General features: G+C 40.1%; 1 protein-coding gene across 1 annotated transcript in view; it reads right to left on the bottom strand.

Annotated features, from left to right (window-relative positions):
* Nucleotides 1-21,834, bottom strand: part of CIT (citron rho-interacting serine/threonine kinase) — a 119,645-nt gene that overhangs the window by 57,886 nt on the left and 39,925 nt on the right. Inside the window, exons 3-11 of the mRNA XM_068161762.1 lie at nucleotides 14,874-14,999; nucleotides 13,980-14,121; nucleotides 12,600-12,775; nucleotides 11,369-11,470; nucleotides 11,027-11,169; nucleotides 10,036-10,129; nucleotides 9,272-9,475; nucleotides 8,187-8,340; nucleotides 1,103-1,283 (exon numbers count right to left, since the gene is read on the bottom strand). Of these exons, the coding sequence (XP_068017863.1) occupies nucleotides 1,103-1,283; nucleotides 8,187-8,340; nucleotides 9,272-9,475; nucleotides 10,036-10,129; nucleotides 11,027-11,169; nucleotides 11,369-11,470; nucleotides 12,600-12,775; nucleotides 13,980-14,121; nucleotides 14,874-14,969 (1,292 nt within the window). The 5' untranslated portion in view covers nucleotides 14,970-14,999. The remainder of the gene's footprint in view (nucleotides 1-1,102; nucleotides 1,284-8,186; nucleotides 8,341-9,271; nucleotides 9,476-10,035; nucleotides 10,130-11,026; nucleotides 11,170-11,368; nucleotides 11,471-12,599; nucleotides 12,776-13,979; nucleotides 14,122-14,873; nucleotides 15,000-21,834) is intronic.

Below are 21,834 nucleotides of genomic sequence, written 5' to 3'. Positions count from 1 at the left end.
CTCCCTTTTTATTACTGGCATAACCATATATAACCTTGATTCACAGCGTGGGCAAGATCAAAGATGTCAACAGGATCACCAGATTTGGTTACACACCTACTGCAGAGCAACTATCAGAACCAGTATGACAAAAAAATGAAAACTTGATGAAGACAGGTTGACAACAAAGTCCCTTAAAGGAATTAACTAGCAGCACTGAACGATGGTTGACACAAAAACACAGTGCCTTAGTGCATTGAGTCACTAACCCAGCTAAAGCCATTGCATTCCTGAGAGGCCTCATGATCCTGAGGTAAGGACTTCTCAACTTAATGTACTGCACTAATACTTTTTCAATAGCTCTGTCATAAGAAACTAACCACCCTCTCCAACAAATGGTTTATACCACACTGTTTAGGTTCTTCTTTTTCTACAGCTCCATTTCCTCAGAAAATATGTTTTCTTTTCACTGAACATCATTCTTCTAGATCTTTACTGCCCTCCACAACCACACACCCTGCATACTTCATCTGAATGTCCAGTCTCTTAACACTCAATACAGCAATGCCCAGTCTTCCTATTTAACTTGACCCAACGGCACACAGTCAGCTGCCATGAAGCTCCTTCTCTTGTTCACTGACCCATCACTGCACATTCCCAGATTAGGGAAGCCCCATTTCTGTGGATCACTGATTCAGCCCCCCAGATTCCCAGCACTTGGTGCCCACTCTCTGACCCAGTAAAATAACACCCCCCTCTCTTCCAGCTTCGAACTCCTCGGCATTCTCCCTTTCAGGCATCTGCAATACCCGAAATGCAATCACCTACAGCTTGTCAGTTAACAGTAACAACTTATTCAAAGTAATTGAACAACAATTTTAACACCAATTGGTTTAGAATCAATCTTTCTATCCTCTTCCCTCCCTCTTACCCCAGAAATAATCACAGAATGGTAGGACATGTACAAGCCACAGCAGCAACAGATAAAGCCAGAATCTGGCAGCTTCCCTAAAACAGAGTACTGGGCAGTTAAAACAGCTTTTCCCCCACACACCCTCCTCACCACAACAAACCTTCACATTTTGCAACGGTCCTATCCACCTAAGCAATAATTCTTACTTACTCTGATCTGAGGATCCCTAATGCCTTGATGAATGAAAACCCCACAAATGGCAAATCTTCCCCAGAGAAGCCTGCTGGGTTCAGCTGCCGCGTAGAGGATAAAACCCGCGAATTCTTCTCTGGTTCATCAAAATTTGAGGTGTCATCATCAGACTTGAGAGTAGGAACGAAGGGGGGAGGAGCTGGTGGAAAAAGCAAGAAGAAAAGGCAAAATTCAGCTACAGTTCACTCTGCAACAGTCCCACTCATTCAGTGCTCGCAATGGCACTGCAGCTCCTGCTTTTAATCTTGCTAACACAAGCAGACTGAGCTGCTGCTCTCAAATCGTATTACAGCAACAAGAGATTAACCCTTAAGATACCAACATGGCTACCACTCTGCAGGCAGAATGTCTCCCACACTGATTAAACTGGGGTTTAGGCTGGTGATTTGAGACTGTCATTTTCTGGAGGTTGTTTTTTTTTCCACATTACAGAGAGGGTTGATTTTTAAACCACTTAGATTGAGTCAAATCAAAGCACCAGACTAACCCAATCATTATTGTAATACAATTAAATATAATTCAGTTCTGATTCATCCAGAATATGTCTCCAACCTATCCAATTAGTGACACTATATGAGAATGTAGCCTGATCCTTTCCTAGTCAGCTAAGGGATATATCTACCTTTTTAATATCACCAAGAACCTTCCCAGTATGGGCTTCTAATCAGCTGCAAGATGGTCTTTCTCATGGAATATTCTAACAAAGTATAGCTGCTAGAAGCTAAATGGTCTTTAGGCAGGGAAGAAATATCAGCAAGATTTTATTTCCCTCAAAAGGCTTGCTATAGATCTGGAACTCTTGTCGGGACACCACTGCAGTCTGGCTCTGATACAATCAGCTCCAAAGAGAGGTATAAATAGCAAGAATTACAATGTATTTCTCACTATAATTTCTAAATTGGTACCACTTAACTTGTTAAGCAGTTATTTAACTTCATCTGATTTTCTCCTGTTTGCTTCAGTTTAATTAACCAAGAGAACAAAAGAACAAGTTCTTCTCAATGATGTGCAGCACCCAAGCTACCTGCTGGCTTTGGCTACGTGTGCACAAGGAATGAATGCAGAAGCCTGCTGTGCAATCCCTACCTCATTAAATCACGTTTTCTAAGGATTTTTTTATTTATTTACCTCGTCACTCAGGTCCTCACTCACCACAAATCCACTAATCTCTTTTTTTTTTTTTGCTCTATAGAGGTAACAGCTCTTCAGTCAGCACTAGAACACAGCCCATTGTCACAAGCCGATGGAAGTGTAGTGTGCTAAAACCGTTACCATGGATCCAGTATAGGTCTCCTGTAGCTGATGGGCTGAGGAGGATTGAAGAACGGGGAACAAACATTACAACCCCTGCAGTGCAGGCTCCCTGCTCCTCACTCTCTGCATGCTCGGAGTTTAACCCTACCTGCCTGCATTCGTGACAGATGCTGATGCTTATCTGACTGACACGGGCAGAATGAGTCACGGCTGGAGCTTGCTAGCTCCCTCTAGGTTGCCAAAGCCTTTCGCAGCCTGCTTTTTAACTCTTCATTCTCAAGGCAAATGTATGCTTAAACTACCCAACAGACCAGCATTAATAGCATAAAAAAAAAGAAGTAGTAACCTGCCTGCATAAACTGCCAAATCACAACTACACAGGCAGGCTTTGTTAGCAGCTCCCCGAGGGGATGTTCTGACGCTGCTCCCAAGCAGGGAAGTGAGAAGAAATTCCATGAAGATAGGATGCTGCTCACGTACAGTTCCAAGTACATTAGAATGAGATAAATGGGGGAAATATACAAATTAAATAGGTTCTGTAGTAAGCAGTTTCACTTACTGGCTCCAGAACGTTTTCTATCAACATCAGAAATTTATTAATTTCTGATATTTTATTGGTTTCAATCCAATTTCAATCCAATGTAATGCTGACATTTATGTACTGCAAACATCATTTTGGAATATAGATTGATTGATCTGTTTGGTTTTGTTTTTTTTTAACCATTTAATGTCAGCATAATGTCCAGCTGCACTTCTACATGCTCTTAATGATTAAAAACAGAGAAGCCACAGAAAGCAGTGTAAGTATATCTTCTTTAGGGCAATCATAAGCCCAAAGATAAGGTTAATTCATAGCAGAGGAGAATAAGTTCAGGTAATCATATTTTTCCATTTAGGACCTCTGCTGAAAGAGCTTTGCACATCATCTTAAAGGAAGGGGTTGCTGTGGGGTTTTTAAGATTGTCTTTGAAGACAGATTCTATCTATGAGGTAAAGTAATACAGAAAACAGAAAACTATTCTCTTCATCTGGGGAAGTCTAGCATCTTTCTTAAAGAGGTAACAAAAAGCCAGCTCTGTGAGATAGTCCTCAGTGACTGATAACTTCATCGTTGAAAGGGAGATCCAGTGCCTGACTTCTCACCAGAAATTAGCCAAGAAGATCTTAAGAGTCATCTTCTAGACCTTACAGTTAAAAAGGAAGTCATTCCCCCTACCAACCATAAAAATTCCTAGTCAAACCACATGCACAAAAGAAAATAGGCATATTCAAATTATAAGATCAGCATGCACATAAAAAGATGAAAAGCACTCAATAGGGGAACAATGGATGCCAAAAGATAAAACTGAATGTGAGACAGAGCAAACCTTTGGGGCTGGTGGGAAACTAGTTGAAAGAGCACTATGTTTTACACTACAGTTGCCTCTAACATTTAATAAAAGATGTGAACAAAGAAGAGAAATTGTGAACACCGGATTAAATGACAAGGAAAAAAAAATCATTTGCCCTGTTTTGTGTGCATTGAGAATCATAAACAACAGTCCAAACACTCTGCAACTTTGCAGTATAACCTTATTACAGTATTTGTTTCAAGAAATAGTAGCAAGTAAAAAGAAAACTTCGGAACAACAATCATTCAACAAAACACCTCTAGATGCAAGTACTTCTGAACTGTCAACAGTGACAGTTGAAAATGAGAAGCAGAACTTCTGCAGAAACTTCAGGACACTGTCTTAAGAGTAAGAGGGAGCATATTTAAGAAAAAAACAAAGGCAGCTGGATACACTATGCCTGATTTTGTCAATTACTTAGTAGCCTCTTTGTAGTCCTTTGGTTCCTAAAATAAAGGAGTCCTCCTTCCAATGTTCAAAATATCTACAGAATAAACAGAGCAGTCTTGTAAAAGCAAGTTAAAAGAGACAACCAATGCTGCTCTCAAACGTGGCTCACATGGTGACATAATCTCTGGTTAAATTATCATTTCTTGCTTAATATCAGAAGGCTGTCACACAACTATAGCATCTTCAGAAGAGATGTGGTGAATGCAAATACACTGACGTGCTTATCAATTGCTCCTTTAAAGGGAAGAATCCTTTAGTGGAGGTCAAGATAAGCCTCTGGGAGCTAACTGCTAAAACTACGTCATCGCATCTGACAAGGTGAAAAATTTGCACTTTTTTCAGGCTCACTCAAAAGGCTGGCAGAGCTATTACTCCAAAACACAGCAAACCCACTGCTAGTACAAACTGGTCAGGTAGAGAGACCTCTTTTTGCCTCCTGTATGCTACAAACGAACGTACATGTTCTGTTTACCGTGGAGAGAACGGCATGTTTTAAAAAAGCCCATTGCTTGCCTAGATACCTCCCCACTTGTGGAAGGATGTAACCCTCTTCCATCTGTTCCAAAGAATGACTTTTAGAGGAAAAGGGGGTGTTGTAAGTTGCTAAGTTGAAAAAAAAAAAATGAAGCCACCACACAAACCCTGCAGCTCTTGAACCAATTTATCCTTAAGACCAGATACAGCCTAGATGTCTCTTACGGAAAGAAGGTTTTTTTTCTTTCTTTTTGAGCTATGCACTAGTGGGGGTATTTATGAGTAGGTCAAGGAATACTGCCTTAATTGGGTCTTTCCAGCCTTTCCAAATAGTTTTATGCAAATCCATAAGAGAGATGCTGCATTTCCCCTGGGACTGTGAAAGACTTCACTGGAATAGGAAATTTACAGAAAACAGAACGTTTAAGGATGAGGATCTGTCTTTTCTTATCCACATATGCTTTCTGAGGAAAAGCATCCACACAGCCTTTCTAAGTAGGTTAGGCACTACCCTTTCTCAAGCTTTAGAAGGTCTATTTGAGCAAAGTGTTATGGTAGAAAACCAGAAAATCCAACTGATGCACTTTAAGGATGTTTTCTCTATGATCACTTCTGTAAAAGGCATTACACTAGTTCTCAGCAAGCTACACAAAATTATCTTAACACCTTTATAGTTCTGTCACAACAATGATCCAACACATACATTAATATTAATAAAAGTCATCTTCCAGCTGACATGAAAGTGATCTCCACTTAGAGAAACAAGTCAACACCTTTTTCTGCAGGCAAGTATTTAAATGAAACATTACCACGTTTAACTGCGAACATATTGAATGACAGCTTTGGGTTCATAAGGATAAGGGAAAGCCTTGGACTTAAGAACAATGGTTGGGTTCCTGCCTGGTCAATAGAATTCAGATACTTATCAAGTATTCAAATAGTTCTGTTATCAACTTTCAGTTACAATCCTTATCATTCAGGTGAAATACAAAGTAAATAAATTCCAAAGCACTTTAAGAACGTTCTGTCAAGTACATCAGCCCAACCTCTCAATATTTTGTTTTCCTTTCTTTGGGGGAATGTGGCAGTGTCTATTTTGGGAGAGTTTTTAAGAAACTTCAAGTCATTAAATAGCAGAAATCCAGAAACAGAGAGTAGGATCTATAAATATACTTCAGTGCAATGCTCCCAGGAAAGGGAAAATTACCTGTTGAGACAGATTCAGTTAAACCTAACCTTGTTTAAAGGTTGGATCCTCTTTCTGTAACTAAGAGCTGCTTTGACAGACACATGCTACTTGAACCCAAGGAAGCTGGGAGCTTTTTTAGAAGAAACTACCTTTGGGAGGGAGTCTGCTGAAAAGTCAAGTGTTTCATAGGTTACCATAACAACAAAATTTAACACTGAAAAACTCCTTAATGACACATTCGTAACCAAAATCGGTGCATTACAAATGGTTATCCTGGAGCTCCCAGCACGATAAACACCTGCAAGGCAAAGGAAGCAATTTTTTCCCCTACCTTTCTCAGTCTGAAATAGAAATAACATCATTGCTTCCACAGAGGAAAGTCTGACTGCTGACACAGAATTTATTTAACGCTCATAGATTCACAGAATCCGTTAGGTTGGAAAGGACCTTTAAGATCACCGAGTCCAGCATTTGACACCCTCAAAAACTTTGACCAGATTAACTTGCGGAAGTGAGACTCTTTAATCTGAATCTAAATCCTGTGGCCTCTTCCAGCACTTGCTACTTCCCTCATTTTCTCAGGTTGCTATTGCTCCGGTTAAACACCACTATCAGTGGAGGTCAAGATAAGAAAGAAACCTTTAGCTTTTAGATAGCCTGGGTCAAACCTGACAAGAGTTTTGAATAGAACCACAGTGACACTGCCCTGAATAAACCAGCAAATGGAGAACCACTGCAGAGAGCAAAGCAATAGGTGATACATCGAATCTGCTACTAAAAGCAGGAAGACTGCTGTGTTTTGTGCTAGTTACAGTGGGGTTTTATGAAGTATGAGACATAACAACTAAGTCAGGGGTCAAAATGCATGAATCTTCACAGTGGGTAGATCCGGATATTACAGGGAATGATGCAATCCACTGGCCAGCTGCAGAAACAGGATTACTTCTTTTAAACCCTGAATGATTATTTCAGCACTTTAACAACCTCAGGGCTGCCTCCCAGCTTGTCCATCAGTATCACCACTGTCGCTTGAAACAGCAAGACAGTCAATTAACTCATGCAGTTGTGTGTATGCAGGACAGGCAATTGCCCAAGAAACAGCAGAACATAGGCTCACATGCCATTTTTTTTTCCAGATCAGAGATAATATCATGCAAATGGAATACAAAAATTTCAGAAATTAAACTGGTGGCTTAGGCAAGGCTCTAGGGAAAGAAGGCAGGAGAGAGAGATGAAGTCTGGGAAATGGATGTTAAAAGGATGAAAGAGATTCAAGGCTCAATGGCTCTCGGAGGATAGAAACAATGGAATTTAACAGGACAGCAGCTACACAAGATCAAAATTAATGAATCAACAGAAAAGTGAGTAAACATTCCGTGGAGCTGAGAGCAGAAGTGCTTAGATAGCCATCAAAAGTAGAACCACTGGCTTAGCAATTTGTCATAGAAAATGGAGCACAATCATTGCTCTTACAGCATATTTGATAAAGAATGCAAGGCAGACATGTTCCTTGCCCAGATAATCTCACAGTCCAAATAATTTCAAATACTATCCAACATAAGTCAGGCACTATACCTAGATCACTCATGATCTTTGAAATATTTGGTTTTGCCATGAAGCTGGTGCCTCAATACTTTCAAATACTGTATTTCACTGCTCCCACAGTATTATAATCAATTTTCTGCATAGAAAAGTATATGCTTCACTGGTTTTATTCCAATCCTACTGGAATGAACATATTTTTGACAGAAAAATTAGTCATATTAGCCACATTAACTTTGAAAAACTCCAATGCCCCTATAACTGCTGATATTTTGTCATCTGGAGGAGCTACAAAAAAATAAACAAAATCAATCTTAAATGAAGTTGGATCACAAGCACTGAAAAAGAATGCAGAAGATACAACAACAAATAATGAGATGAAGCCAGAATTAAGCAAACTGAAGAGGAAAAAGCCTGAAAGAACATACTGATGCATTTTAATATGAGCAAGGGCATGGGAAGGAACATTGAGTTTCAGTCTAGGGCTTGCAGCAGTATGGCAATTGTATCAGAAATTTATATGGAAGTGTATCAAACTTCATCTCACCTCACAATTTTCACCTAAGAGATGTTAACCTATCCTATCCAAAAACCAAAATGAATTGTCTCTTTAAAAAACATCAAGCCCTGTTTCATTATTAGCATTACTCAGCAGAAACACATGTAAATACTCACATTGTAAAACCTGATTCCTGTTTCTTTGGGTAACATTAGTTAATAAACACAGTATGATTCTACTCACAGTCACGGATATTATTCCAGTCAATCTTAGAAAAAAAGGGATGGCAGCAGAGCCCCTCATAACCCAGCCTTTCCTTCTGTCCACACAGCAGGCTTTGGATCAGGTCAAGAAATTCCTTGCTAACTTTCACATCCTCTGGGAACTTCAGAAATCTCTGCATTAGAAAGGAATGGATTTCTCCTTAGTAGGAAAACAGTCCCAGAACAGTATGATTAAGTTTTATTATTCTGAGATACATCAGGCACAAAGGATAAATATTTATGGCACACAAATAAAAGTATTGCTCTTTTTTTTTTTCCCCCAGATAGGCTTTTATATGCATTTACTGCAGTAGAGATAAGAACAAAGGAACAACCATTCCCCACCAGACAAATGGTAGCTCCAGATCACCATCTTACACTGAACAATGGCCAATGGCATACACAAATTAAAGAGTAAAACAAAGCACTTCCCCAGAAAATTCTCCCAAATTTCCAAGGATTTCTTGCTTTGGGTATTCTAAACTAGAGATGATGTCTTTGTATTTGCCAGATCTCAATGGATACTTCTATGAAATTCTCTAGTTGCTCTTTGAACATATATAAACACTCAGTAGCTCCAAACTCAGGGCAAAGAGCTCCTCAGCATGAGAATGTGCTATATGAAGAGTCCTTTTGTCTGTAATGTAGCTAATGCTGGCTATTTTCATGTGATGTTCCTAATTTCCACAGTAGAAAATATAACAGACAGCTGCTCTTTGTTCTCTTCCTCCCAGCTACACATTTTTTTCCTCTTTCTTATCAACTTTTTTGACTGCTCCTAAAAACATGCTGTAACTATTGTTGCCTAAGATGGACAGCTAGATCTTTTTAAATTCATGCACTGCAGATGGTTATTTTTAGACACCTGCTACCAAAAAATAACTGGGTATCTACAACACAAAGACATATAAAAACAGTATAAAGCATATATCTAAATAAAGCATATAGCTAAATATTTTATGAACATGACATAGTAAGAGATCCACAAGCTTATATTCTCAAGTGTAAAAACAATCTTTTAGGTACAGCAGTTTTCCTCAGGAGTATGGAAGAAGTTCTCTCTACCTGGAAGTTCATAATGTTGTTGAAAGTTTTTGCTGAAGTCCCTTCAGCAAAAGGGGTTTTTCCATAAATCATTTCATAGGCAATGACTCCTAGGGACCACCAGTCGCATTCTGGACCATAAGCAGCTTTCCCATCTCCACTCAACCCCATTAGCATTTCTGGTGCCATGTAGTCAGGTGTGCCAACAGGTAGCTTTGCATTTACCTAGAAGCAAAAGTACAACAAGTGAAATTGCAGCGCTTACTGCTCACTGTGGTCTTGGTAATAAAATATATCGGGTTACCTTTGTTTTTTTTTCCCCAAATGAGACAATTTTCAGTGAATTTTAAGTAAGTAATTTTAAGCAAGGCTGTTAAGCAAAAAAGTGCAAGGTTAAGGAAACTGAAAATAAACAAACAAAAACCAAGTTTTTTTGGTGTAAAAAGAGTCAAATTATCAGAGCTGACTGTTACTAAAAAGCACAAACAGCTGAAGTGGAAAAGCAGCACTCTTAAAAAGAAGAGAATTACTGAACAGTGAGGTTTTAAGCAGTACATATACACTCCAGCACTATGCATACTCCAGCACAGCTGCTTCATTTGGAAGAGGGACATCATAGCTAAAACTTCATGCTGTGTCAACCCTATGTCCTTACTCTGCATTTGTGATCAGCAAAGTACAAGTTTTTGAACTAAGTAAAATCAAGGAACAGATAAAGTTAGTTTTCCATTTGTGGTTAGACTATCCAAACAAGCCCTAGACAAAGTTTAAATCCACATGATTACCATTTTATTCACTGTCATTTTGGCAGCTGACCCAAAGTCCACCAGTTTGATGTGTCCAGTTCGGTCAATAAGAACATTCTCTGGTTTGATATCTCTGTAAGCAAGAAGAAAGTGATCAGCACCTTTCCATACCACTCCCAACTTTCACAGTCAGGTGACAGGATATCCCTGGACACTAAACTGTGTGCTCAGCTGCATAAAACCTCAATAAGTGGGAGCCTTATTTCCAACTGTTTCCAAGCAAATATGGAAGTAGTAAAGTTCCCATTAGCATGGAACATTAATGATTATTGACATAAGATGGAAAGGGAGGGTGGGTTTGTGCTCTGACTACGCTGTAACTAAGCTACAGTGAAGTATTATGTCACATTCTTCCCAAATTTCCCCACAACTTCTGTACACCTTACAAAACCAGGCAGCCACCTTGTATTAAAAGGCCACAGCCACTGCAGTTTCTCAGAACATAAAAAAACTTCCTAACATTCCCAGTGCCTCAAAATGGGATACATTTATTAAACACCAGTTTGATTTGAAAATGCAGACAGTAACAGCTTTTAAGCCTTGAGAGGATCTTTAGCAAACTCTGTGATATTTAACTACTCCAACCTCCTCTACTGCCCTGTCTGCCAATCAGCACAGAAGTTTTAACAGTTACACTAATTTCCCAGACTGAAACAACAATCTCTGGATAAGATTTTAATTTTTTTTTTAAATGCAACATTCAGGTCTCCTTTTCGCTAAGTCTCCAGAAAATATATGTAACAATCCTTTCTTGGTGTTAGTTTGAACTTTACATCAAAGTTAATGCCTTCAGCTACAATTATAGTTGCAGTCTGATTAATTTTCTAATTTTCTCTTTCAATACAGCATGTGAAATACTGTCCTGAAAGAGGAAAGAATATAAAAGAACCCAAGAATGCACCACTACAAAACACTTTCTGGAATGATAGTAATCAAATGTTACTTGAACTGCAACATCATCTTTACCTACCTGTGTACATAACCCATCTGATGGACACTGTGAATGGCTAAAACCAGCTCTGCAAGATAAAACTGCACCATGCTCTCATCTAGTTGATCCTCATATCGGTTTAAGAGTGACAGCAAGTCCCCTCCAGGCTGATACTCCATAACCTATATGTAATTTTAAAGGAACAGATATAGTTCACATACACAAAAGATATTTCATTCAACTTTTCCATATCACACAGTGACACATAACACAAGAAGAGTTACTGAAGATGAGTTGATTTTGACCATCACATTGCTCTTCAACATAATAATGGCAACAGTGTTCAAAAGAGGAGAAAAGAAGCAAAACACCAGACATTACCAAGTAGAGATTTTTCTTGTCTTGAAATGCATAATGTAACTGTGGAATCCATGGACTGGTACTCTGAGATAATATACTCCGTTCTTCCTCAAAAAATGACACCTACATAAAAAGGAAGCATTCAGTTATACCATGGTGAAGATGAGTTAGAATTCCCTAGTTTCAGAAAGACTGGAGGCTGTGCCAAAGACACTCACCACCAAAAAATTACAAATTACCTTGTGATGTGCACCTTTAGAAAAGGTAATTTTACTTCTCTGTGTTTTCAGCTAACCTTTTACCTTCTGCTATCTAGCTTGCTTTCATCTGAATAGTCCCTGCAGCAAAGGCTAGCTTCCCTTTCAAACTGGTGAAGCATCCACCAGTCTGGAGGGCATTCTTAGCTGACCTCATCTGGACTAGCTCTAATAAAACAAAACTGGTCTCAAAAAGACTCAGACAAGCAAAAAAGAAGCTAGAGCAATTATGGGGTAGCATCTTAGAGCTAATTCAGTAATACATTCAGTGTAGCATATTCAAATACAAGGCTTTCTTGAAATCATCCTCTAGCAACTACTTAATTATTCAGATGTGCAGCCAGACAATAATTTTATTACAGAGATACTGCAAGTTCATTTAAATCAACATTCTATTCTCTGTTTTCACTGAACTACAGTCAGCAAGACTGAGGAAGTGTCATATTGAGAATATTATCATATTCTTTGCCTTCTTGTCAAGCACTGACATAGCAAGAGCCATTTCAGTTTATCTTCATTTCTGATAGCCACAAACAATGCTAAAGGATCCCAGAAGCAACCTAAATGCACAGTATCCGGGAAAGACTGATGCAGATATAGCTGTATAAACCCACAAGGTTTTTTCAGGAGTATCTCTGTCCTACTTGTCATCTCACATCAGTAAAAGATTAACTTCTGTTTCTCACCAAACTGTAACAACCTCTATTATCCTTTCTTAAGGTTTCAAGTAACACATTTCTGAGCTAGTGAGAGGCTCTCCACAGAAAACCAGTACCAGTTTGCCTTCACACTCACTCTTGGTACCTCAACCAACAAATTCATAGTCTGGCTTTTAAACATAGCAAAACTACTTACAAATCTATTACTTCACTGAAACATAGAATGATCCTTCTCAAGATACACTTTTAACTTAATTCAAATAGTAGTGACAAAAAAAGGAAATGTTCAACAAATTGTAACATTATTTTGCTGCCATAGCAGTAAAATATACATACATGCTCCTGTGCCAACAAGGACTCCTTGCTCATCACCTTCATAGCATACACATCACCAGTGAATTTCTCTCTTACTACTTTTACTTCTCCAAAGTGACCACAGCCAACCACACTCTTTACTTCAAAATCCTTCACACTGGGTTGCAGTTCCCTTAGTTCAGCAATAGTCTCTGCATCTATAAAAACAAGAGACTTGTTTTTACATTAGCCAACTGGCGTTTCAGAACAAGCACAACATCAAAGATGGAGAATAAAACAAACAGGAAGAAACTTCAAGAAAAACTCTCTGGAGAAAACTCTCAAGAAATGTTAAATCATTTCAGAATATGCTTCTTAAAAAGCAGCATAGTGCTCACAAGAACTAGGAAAGACTGCATTAATGCACAGTTAAGGCTGAAATATGGCACGTACAAGAGTCAGGAAATGTTAAGACGGTTCCCATAGCAACCATAACTGTCCCATTCATAACATCATAGGCTGATAGCCATCCTTTACCAATACAAAGTGCACTCTCCAAACACCAGGGCTTTATGCAGATGAGCTCTCAGAGCCAAGTGGCAGGGTTTTCTCCTCTGCCTGTGAGAGGCACTAGTCCATTGTCTAACAAATAACCATTCATATTTCAGAGACGCAGTTCAAGCTTCCCCTGGATTAGTTTCAGACAGCATGCACTGTGATAATTAGTTGCTTATCATCATGTACTGTGATAATCAGTTGCTTATGGTGGATTGTCCTAAAAATTCTTTAGGCTAGCAGATAATGACTGCACTAATAACATGCAGAAGTAGTTGAATTATTACATAGAGAGTGTGATAAGTTAGTTTTAACTAATGTGCCTTTCTAGTACATCTTAATAGAAAAAAATATCGACCTTTGTTTTAATTTTCCCCAAAAGGAATCAGTAAAATATTTACTCTATCAGATATTATCTTTCCAAAGCACAAAATTACTATTTATGATTACCCATGCAAAATTCAGACAAGACATGAAATTCGAAAGATTACTGAAAGAGTCAAGGATTATCAAGCGCCTTTTACAGAATTGTTTTTCTCATACCTCTAGTCACTGTCCTGCTCTCAACGTCTGACATCCTTCTGATGGGTACTCAGACACTTTTAGAGACAGTGCTTCTTCAAGTATGTATCACAGATTACAAAGGATGCACATCCAAGTCACAGCACTTCAAGAGCCAATTGTGTTTGACTTTTGTGGACATGAATAAACCCTTAGCAAGGCTGCCAAGATCCCCTTTGCAACACTGAGTCTGCCCACAAAAAGTCAGATGCTCAAACTCTTTGGTTACAGTCATTGATGAGTCAAAGCAACTAAAGCAGTATTTAAACATTCGTGACACCTGAAAGCCAGTATAAATAAACTTACACTTCTTGACAAAGTTGGCAACATGTTTAATTTTCATTAAAGCGGGGTTCCGGCACTCTTCAAAAAGAGCGAATAAAGAATCAAGGATGCCTTCTCGGGAGAGAGGAGACATCTGCTGTTGAGTCACAAAGAGTGGCTTCCCCTGGTGAAAAAAAAAAGAAGGCATCAGCAGATGGAGTCTCCAACAACAATGAAAAGCCTCAAATCAATAACATATGCACAGAATAGATTAATTTTAAAATTACTACTTTGAAAATTAAGACAAATTACATAGAAGTGTGAGGTAAATAAATAAATTTGCTATGTCTGCCTGCAATAGCTGTCACAGGTATTTTACTTTTAGACAAGGCAAGCCTCTGAAGACTGTTAACATTCAAATCACAGCTTTCCTGAATCTACACCCTACTGATGACTCTGATCTGACTGGCTTTTCTCTTGACATTGTACCATGTGTTTTTTTTCGTGGTACAAATAGTTTAAGCAATCGGTATCAATATTAGCTCTAGAAGGAAAAGCTGCTGAAGCTCCGATGGCCAAACAGCAGCTGGTTAGGTAAATACAACTCATGACAAATTCTCATCTACATCACACATGAAAAAAAACCCATGGATTACAGGACATTGCACACAACACTTCATCTTTACATGGGAAAATCCACTTGGGCTAAAACACAGACGCACCTAAACCTAAGATCAGGTACTATCCACTGAATTTTGTACAAACCAGCTACACACTTTGAACTGTAAATTATTCCATTCTTTTGCTCCTTCTCCAGAGAAGCCACACCGGCACACTGAGTGTCCACACAAACAAACAATGCAGTATTTTGATACGCTGGGTATGGGCACTGATGAATCCCACTAATCCGTTAATCCCAGACCAGACACTCTTTACCTGATAGAGGAGATTTAGCCGAGAAATTCGGCTGGTGATAGGTTCCATAGGTCCTGCCTCTACCGGATTTCGGCTACCGCATTTAAACTTTAACATCTTTACAGACTATCGTCTATAAAAGATCACCTGAAAAAAAAGAGAACAGAGACTTTGAAGCAAAAGCGTTTGGATGGGTGACTTTAAATAAGAAAGGAGATTGAGAAAATTAAGCAACAGTTGTATTTCCTCGGAGACCCAATTTATTTAGATTAAGTGTCACAGCAATTAACGTGTTTGGGTTAAGGCGGATAAAGGGAATTATTGCAGACCGAAAACAAACCCTGACGGTGCACAGTCCACCTAACGCTGTTGCCACCCGCGACGCCAGAGCCTGCGATCCCGCAGCCGCGGCTCCAGACTCCCCTTAGCGCCGGTGCCCTCCAGCCATCCCACAAGCCCCTGCACCGCGCTCCCCACCTGACGCCCCACTTTACCGCCATCCAGGTTTGAACGCAGCGAAGGCGTACCCCGGCGGCCATCACTTCCGCTGACGCGCGCTACGCGCCGCGGCTTCAGCAAATCCCGAGGCCGGCCTGGCGGAAGCGCAGCAGGCAGGAGACGCATCCTCCCTAGGGGAGGGGCTGAGGTCCCTGGGGACGTCATTGGTGCGCCGCGCCACGCCCCGGGGCGGGCCGGTAACGGTTTCTAACCGTTCCTAACCGTGCCTTTGGCGGCGTTTGTGGCGTGGCGGCTGCAGAGGGGTTAGGGCTGCTCCACGCAGCTGCTTGCTCTCTTACTTGGGGTCTCTTGGGGAGTCGGCAAGGGGCCGTCCTCTCCCGGCTGTGGCGGGGAGGTGGAGGTGAAAGGGAAGACAGAGCAGGACCAGTGGTTCAGGATCACGAGCAGTGCCAGGTCGCGGCTGTGGGTACTGCCGCGTTCTGTGCCTGAAGCGCTGTCTGCTCTCGGGGTTTGTCCTGCAAAGTGCGCACCACTTGTCCTGTGCTTTACCTTCCCTTTGCCAAGTGTTAAAGGGCCAAAATGACTCATTTTTAATCGTTCTGACTGGAGCCGGTTCAACCGTAGACTAGATGTCATAGTTGGCAGCTGCTAACTGCCAGGTAGGACAGCCAGAGGGGACATAAAAATGTTTTCAGAAGCTTTAAATCTTTCTGTAAAATGCATACGTGACTTCTACGTCCGAATCTATTTATATTTTCTTTAGTGGTAGACGTGGTCATTTTATCCTTCTGCCGGGTAATTAGCTTTCAAGTGAAGAAGCACTGGTGAAAATGTTCCAGCTCGGCATCCCCTCCAAGGTGCCTACGTGCCGTCCATCCAAATGCCAAGTGGAGAGCAGCGTGACCTTGTTTAACAATGGAGCAGCGCAGTGATGTCAGTGGAGAGCATCAGCATGAAGCATTGATGCTATCTGCAAACATCACAGTTATGCAAAACATGGGATGCTATTACGAAGTGCAGCTCATTTTTACACAGTGTCTTGGCAGGACTGAAGCTGGTAACAGAAATCTAGGTGATGGGGTTCCTTAAAAATAATCATGCTGCTGTGTAGTGGCATAAACCAAGATGTTATGCTATCCAGCAATCATTTTAATTGTGCTAATACTGGCTTGGCATCTAGCTGGTAAAGTAATGCACTGATGGATTTACTGTATTATGACTTAATATGAATCATTTTACAGATTTGTGCTTCCTTCCACCTCTTGGTCCCCCTGGAACACTGACATATTTTCAGGGTATTTCTTGTCTCAAACTTACATATCCAGGTTCATTTCAAGTTACTAAACCTGACAGTTTTAAAATCTAATTTATTGCCCACCACCTGCACTGTCAATTTGCTTTGTGGATTCAACTAAGGATGCTGTCATTGTTTATATCTCATCCACAAGGATGAGGCACAGGAGAGATCAGCTCTTAAAAAGAAGGGCAATAAAGAGATTCCATTTCATAAACTGGTCAATTTTTGAGATACCACATGTTAGTAGAATACCACATCCTCCCTTGATATTTGGAACTTGTACCACCTCTAAGAGTACTCTGTCCTAGGCTTTGGACAAGCCTTATTGTCTGCCATCCAAACTAAGAGAACTTTAGGCTCCTCTGGTTTTCCCTTTCTCCAGCCTACCTTCTCCTGCACAAATGCCATTAGCCCCCTCTCTCTCAACTGCTAAAAGTACTGATAAATGTCTGCACTGTTTCTAATGACAGTTGAGAAATTACCCTAGCTGTATACTAGATCTAGAAAATGAGGGAAACAGAAGAGCTAGCTTCTCTTTCTGCTAGCCCATTTCCATCTTGTGTTCAAATAACCAGGCATGGCTGATTCCATCTTCTCTGCAGGATGGTGTATAACAGCTGATCCACAAACTGAATGAGGAGAAGGGTCTTTAATGGTTCCCTCTCATCCACACTAGGCTACCTTTTCCCTTCTACAACATGAACATTGCTATTGGCTCTCCCACACAACACCTCATGTTTGACCAGCCAGGTGAGCTGCTTGGCTAACAAGTCTGTGTCAGCTGGGCTACTGGCCTCTCAACTGCCCAGTGGGTTCAACAATGGCATGAGTTTAGTTCCTATGGTTTTCATGTTTATAACAATTTTTGCAAATAAAGAGTTCTTCTTTGTGTGCTGTTGAATGCTTACAAGTAAGGAAGCTGGCTGTTGAAAGCAGTGTTTGAGACAGGTACACTTTTCCTCCTAATTCAGGTGAGGGCTCAGGTTACACAACTTCCCTTGAAGGAAGCTTTTAAACACATATTTTGCAAGAGGCAGCCACGTGGGAGAGGATCACTTACTGGTATTTCTTCTTTGCTGCTGTGTAAAAGACTCAGGTAAACAAGAATTTCTACCAGCATAATGAAATAGCAGCATAAAAATACAGCTGCACCAGAAGTGTTATCAAACATTAAGAAGTTGAAGTGGCAGATGGAGAGAGTAGAGAAGGGAGGGAAAATATGTACAGTTTCAGTGATAAAACCTCAGTAGCCATTTCTGAAGTCTCAGGTAAAAATAATAAGTACCTTTTCAGAAGAAAACACTGAATTTTTCTTTAAATTGGTGAAGTCTTCAGAATAAAAGTGATGATTCCTTCCTACTTTGGATATTTGTATCAAAAGCAATCATGGTACACCAGGTCTTTGTCTTTAGAATGGTCAGATTATATATTACTTCTCGATCTTGACAGCTGCTGCTGCGGATGACCTCACTTAACTTGAAGGATCATCACCAGACCTGCAATTGTACAAAACAAGGACTTATTTCCTCCTATTAGATTAACAGGCCACTCAAAAGTGTAACAGAATATAATTGCTCTGTGATTTTTCCCTAACCAAGTCCCAATATAGTGCTCAACATCTCACCCTGTACTGAACTGGCTGCCATGTTTGGCTTTTTATTATAAGAGTAGGGGCTTCCCTTTATTTCCCTGGCCTAAATTCTCCTCCCTCATGCTGTTGATAGTGTGCAAAGGTGGCCATGTAACACCCTTTAAGCTTGCCTGGGGTCTAAGACACTAAATAAATTTAAAAGTAAAGATCAGGCATCAGGTAATGTCAATTTCTTTGCCAAGAACGTAGCACTCAGATTCTCATCCAAACTAGCTTTGCCATATTTTGTAATGGACAGAGAGATGCCAAACCCACCCTCACCCCCCACATCATCTGTCTGAATTTACAGCAGCAGCAGTCTGAAAGATCTTCATCTTTGGTGCAGCAAGACATTGGCAACTGCTCCCAGGATGTGAACTTCCTGAGATTTACATACAGCTAGAAACACCTAACAGCTATTTAAGTGTTCTAAAGTTTCATTTTCTATCTGCTTACCCTGGGAGAATGGTTGCAGAGTGGTCTTGTCCCAAAAAAGCCTTGTGCTATCACAGTTCAAAGAACTAAGCATGACCGAGAAGCTCCTAAATTTTGTTCTACCTTGGAAATATCTTCAGCTCTGTTGTTTTCAAATTTTAATCTCTTAATTTGGACTAGTGGCAGTTTGTAACCTAGGCTTCCTAGGTGAGACACTGGAACAGGTTGCCCAGGGAGGTGGTGGAAGCCTCATGCCTGGAGGTTTTTAAGGACAAGCTGGATGTGGCTCTGAGCAACCTGATCTAGTGTGAGAAATCCCTGCCCATGGCAGGGAGGTTGGAACTAGATGATCCTTGAGGTGCCTTCCAACCCTAGCAATTCTATGATTCAATGATTCCAAAGTATATTCTGTTGAATGTGTGCTGGGTTGAGGCAACCCCCTTCCCCACCCCTGGCAACAATAAACACTCAGACAAACAGATTGCAAAGTGATGGAAAGTTTAAATAGAAAGCAGTGAACATTTACAGAAAGCCAAAAGCACATTGCAGGGGGGCACCCAGCTCAAACTGCAACAGAATGTTATGGATGGCCTTTACCATAGTTAATGTATATGCATATGACAACAAAATTATCCCTTACCATCTCAGTCCCTTTCTCTAACTCACCAATATTTAAAAGATCTTGTCATAAACCCAGCTCTTCCTTGTTTTTTCCTAGCCCTAATCCTGATCATAGCTGGGTTACCACTTTGTGTATCGAAATAAAGGGTTCCACTTGGCTGACTTGACCCACTGTGACTAACCCTTGCTAACAGGAGTTCTCGCCATTGCTTATTGCGACCTAAATAATCCTTAGATCTTAGACACATTTTTTTCCCACTTCTTTTTCCCCAAACTATCACAAAATACCTCCCTTAGATGTAATAGTCATGTATGCTACTATGGGGATGGAGGTATTTGCACCATCCAGGAATAAGCATTATGGAAGAGGTAAGTAAATTCCTTTTCAGAGAAAGACATGAAGGCAAAGAGAAATAATCACCAGGAGAACAGTTATGTTGTCTTTCTTTTGCAGTAATTTTAATTTCCTCCTCAGAATTTTGTTTGGAAAAAGACCACTCTGCAACCATTCTCCTAGGGTAAGCAGAAAGGAAATGAGACTTTCAAAGACCTAAATGGCTGTTAGGTGGCTTCAGTAGATGTTAGGTACAGAGCTGTATCTCATCATATTCTTCAAGGTTATTTTAACTGAAATAGTAAAGGCCTTTTTTGCTTATATTAGCAATATGCTAATAGTATTATGTAAGTGCTGTTGCTCACTGGAGGGGTGTTATACATTGCTTTCATCTTCCTTATACTTACAGAAGTAAAATCCATTAAAACAGTGTTTTAAATGCACATGGGGGCCTTCCTGTTAGATACATACTATAAATACAAAGCCATCACCTGTCTTCATTTATTTCTACTGATGCAAACAGATATGATGCTCTTCAGACCTAACCCCAGCTCTGAGGATCCCTCATTCCAGCACACACTGCTCCATGGCTACCCATGTTTTCCTACAGCCACATGTTGAATTTCTCTGGAAGCCAGAACATAACCATGCTAAATTTCTGGTGTTACCAAAATGAAATGGTAACTGAATTGAGCTACCAATAATCATTTTCTAATGTGTGAACTGAGCATTTAACCACAATTTACCCTGAAACAAATACCTCAGTTCTTTCTGGAGACATAATGTGTTAACTTTTGGATGCAATAAAATTCAAATGGTCTTTTATGCATGTCAGCTTCAGACTGCCTTTGTGCTATCACAGGAACACCCCTGATACCACAAAAATTGTTTTAGAGAAAGCAATTTATAAAGCCTCACGATCTGTCAAGACACATGAATATTGATGTGTTCACATTAACATCTCCTGGAGCAGCTGAAAACTAAATTTGTCATGACTTAATGGGAATTATATGTTGCAGAGCAACAAGTGACAGGGACTTAATTAAAGCTAAATTGATAAAGTATCTGAGCAACTATAACAAACGTATGATTTTGTTTTAAGCGGAGCTGAAGAAGTACCTGCCTGTTTTCATTCATGTGGGAAGGGAAGCAATCTTGAACTCTGCTTTAGAAGATAAAACCTAGAATGAGACAGGCACAGCTTATTATCTGGAAATTGCTCTGAAATTTGGATACTGCAATCATGTAAAATGGCCATATCAAGTTGTACTTTACCTACATTCCAAAAGAAGGTATAAGCTGAGATATCTCTGTAGTGAAGACACCAAATTCATTTGAGAGCACAATTAATCTTGGTCACAGGATGAATGAATTCTACATGTTCACAGGAGGACTTTTTTTTTTTCCCCCTTAAATCCACAGGAAGGACACCCTTCAGTTTACTACAACAATGATTTGCTTGCCTGGGGCTTTGATTTGGTTGTCATCAGCACATCATTACCATGTGCTGGAATTCTATTTAGAAACCTGGCATTCCCCACCCCCTGTGGGCTGCTGAACACTGTATCTTGATTTGTGGTGAATGAATTTCTGACTCAATCCCATCCATGCACTATATTTGGAAACTGGAAATCTGACCATCATCAAGGGAAAGTGCCTAAAAAGATTAATCCTCCCTTAATATAAGTAGTAGGCTCTTAGCTGATCTCTGTTCCTGAGATCAGCCAGAAACAGAAATGTGCCAGACAGACATCTCTCTATCCAACATTGATGCAGAGCAGAGCCGAGCCATGCATACCTATCAATCTCTTCAGCTGACTTCCAGAAAGGTGTAAGATGTGAATTAATTTAGGAGTCAGATAGATGGCATTGAAAGACACTCACATGTCACTTTACCATTGTGATGTGGGGAAGAACAGTTCTAGCTTGTTTGGAGTTTTTTGGAATAAATAAGGTTAGTTTGATGTTGAAACTACACCATGTAACAAAATGGCAGGCAGCCTTCTGGGGAGGAAAACATCACTAAAGCAGTTTCCCACTCGAGCTGAAAACATTCCCCTTTTTGAAAGAGAGATCTTTGGTAGTTTGTTTGGGGTGGGGTTTTTTTAATAGGTTCAATGCCAGTTGAAAACTAAATTCAGTCAGGAAGAACCTGCTCATATCAAACCCACACACTGAGGCAGTTGCTCCAGTTGCCTCTGCTATA

This window comes from Melanerpes formicivorus, unplaced genomic scaffold, assembly GCF_026170545.1.
Source record: "Melanerpes formicivorus ecotype bairdi unplaced genomic scaffold, bMelFor1.0.p_v2 SCAF_60, whole genome shotgun sequence".
Lineage (NCBI taxonomy): Eukaryota > Metazoa > Chordata > Aves > Piciformes > Picidae > Melanerpes > Melanerpes formicivorus.
The sequence above is the reverse complement of the archived record's forward strand: the minus strand, read 5'-3'. Positions and strand labels throughout refer to the sequence as shown.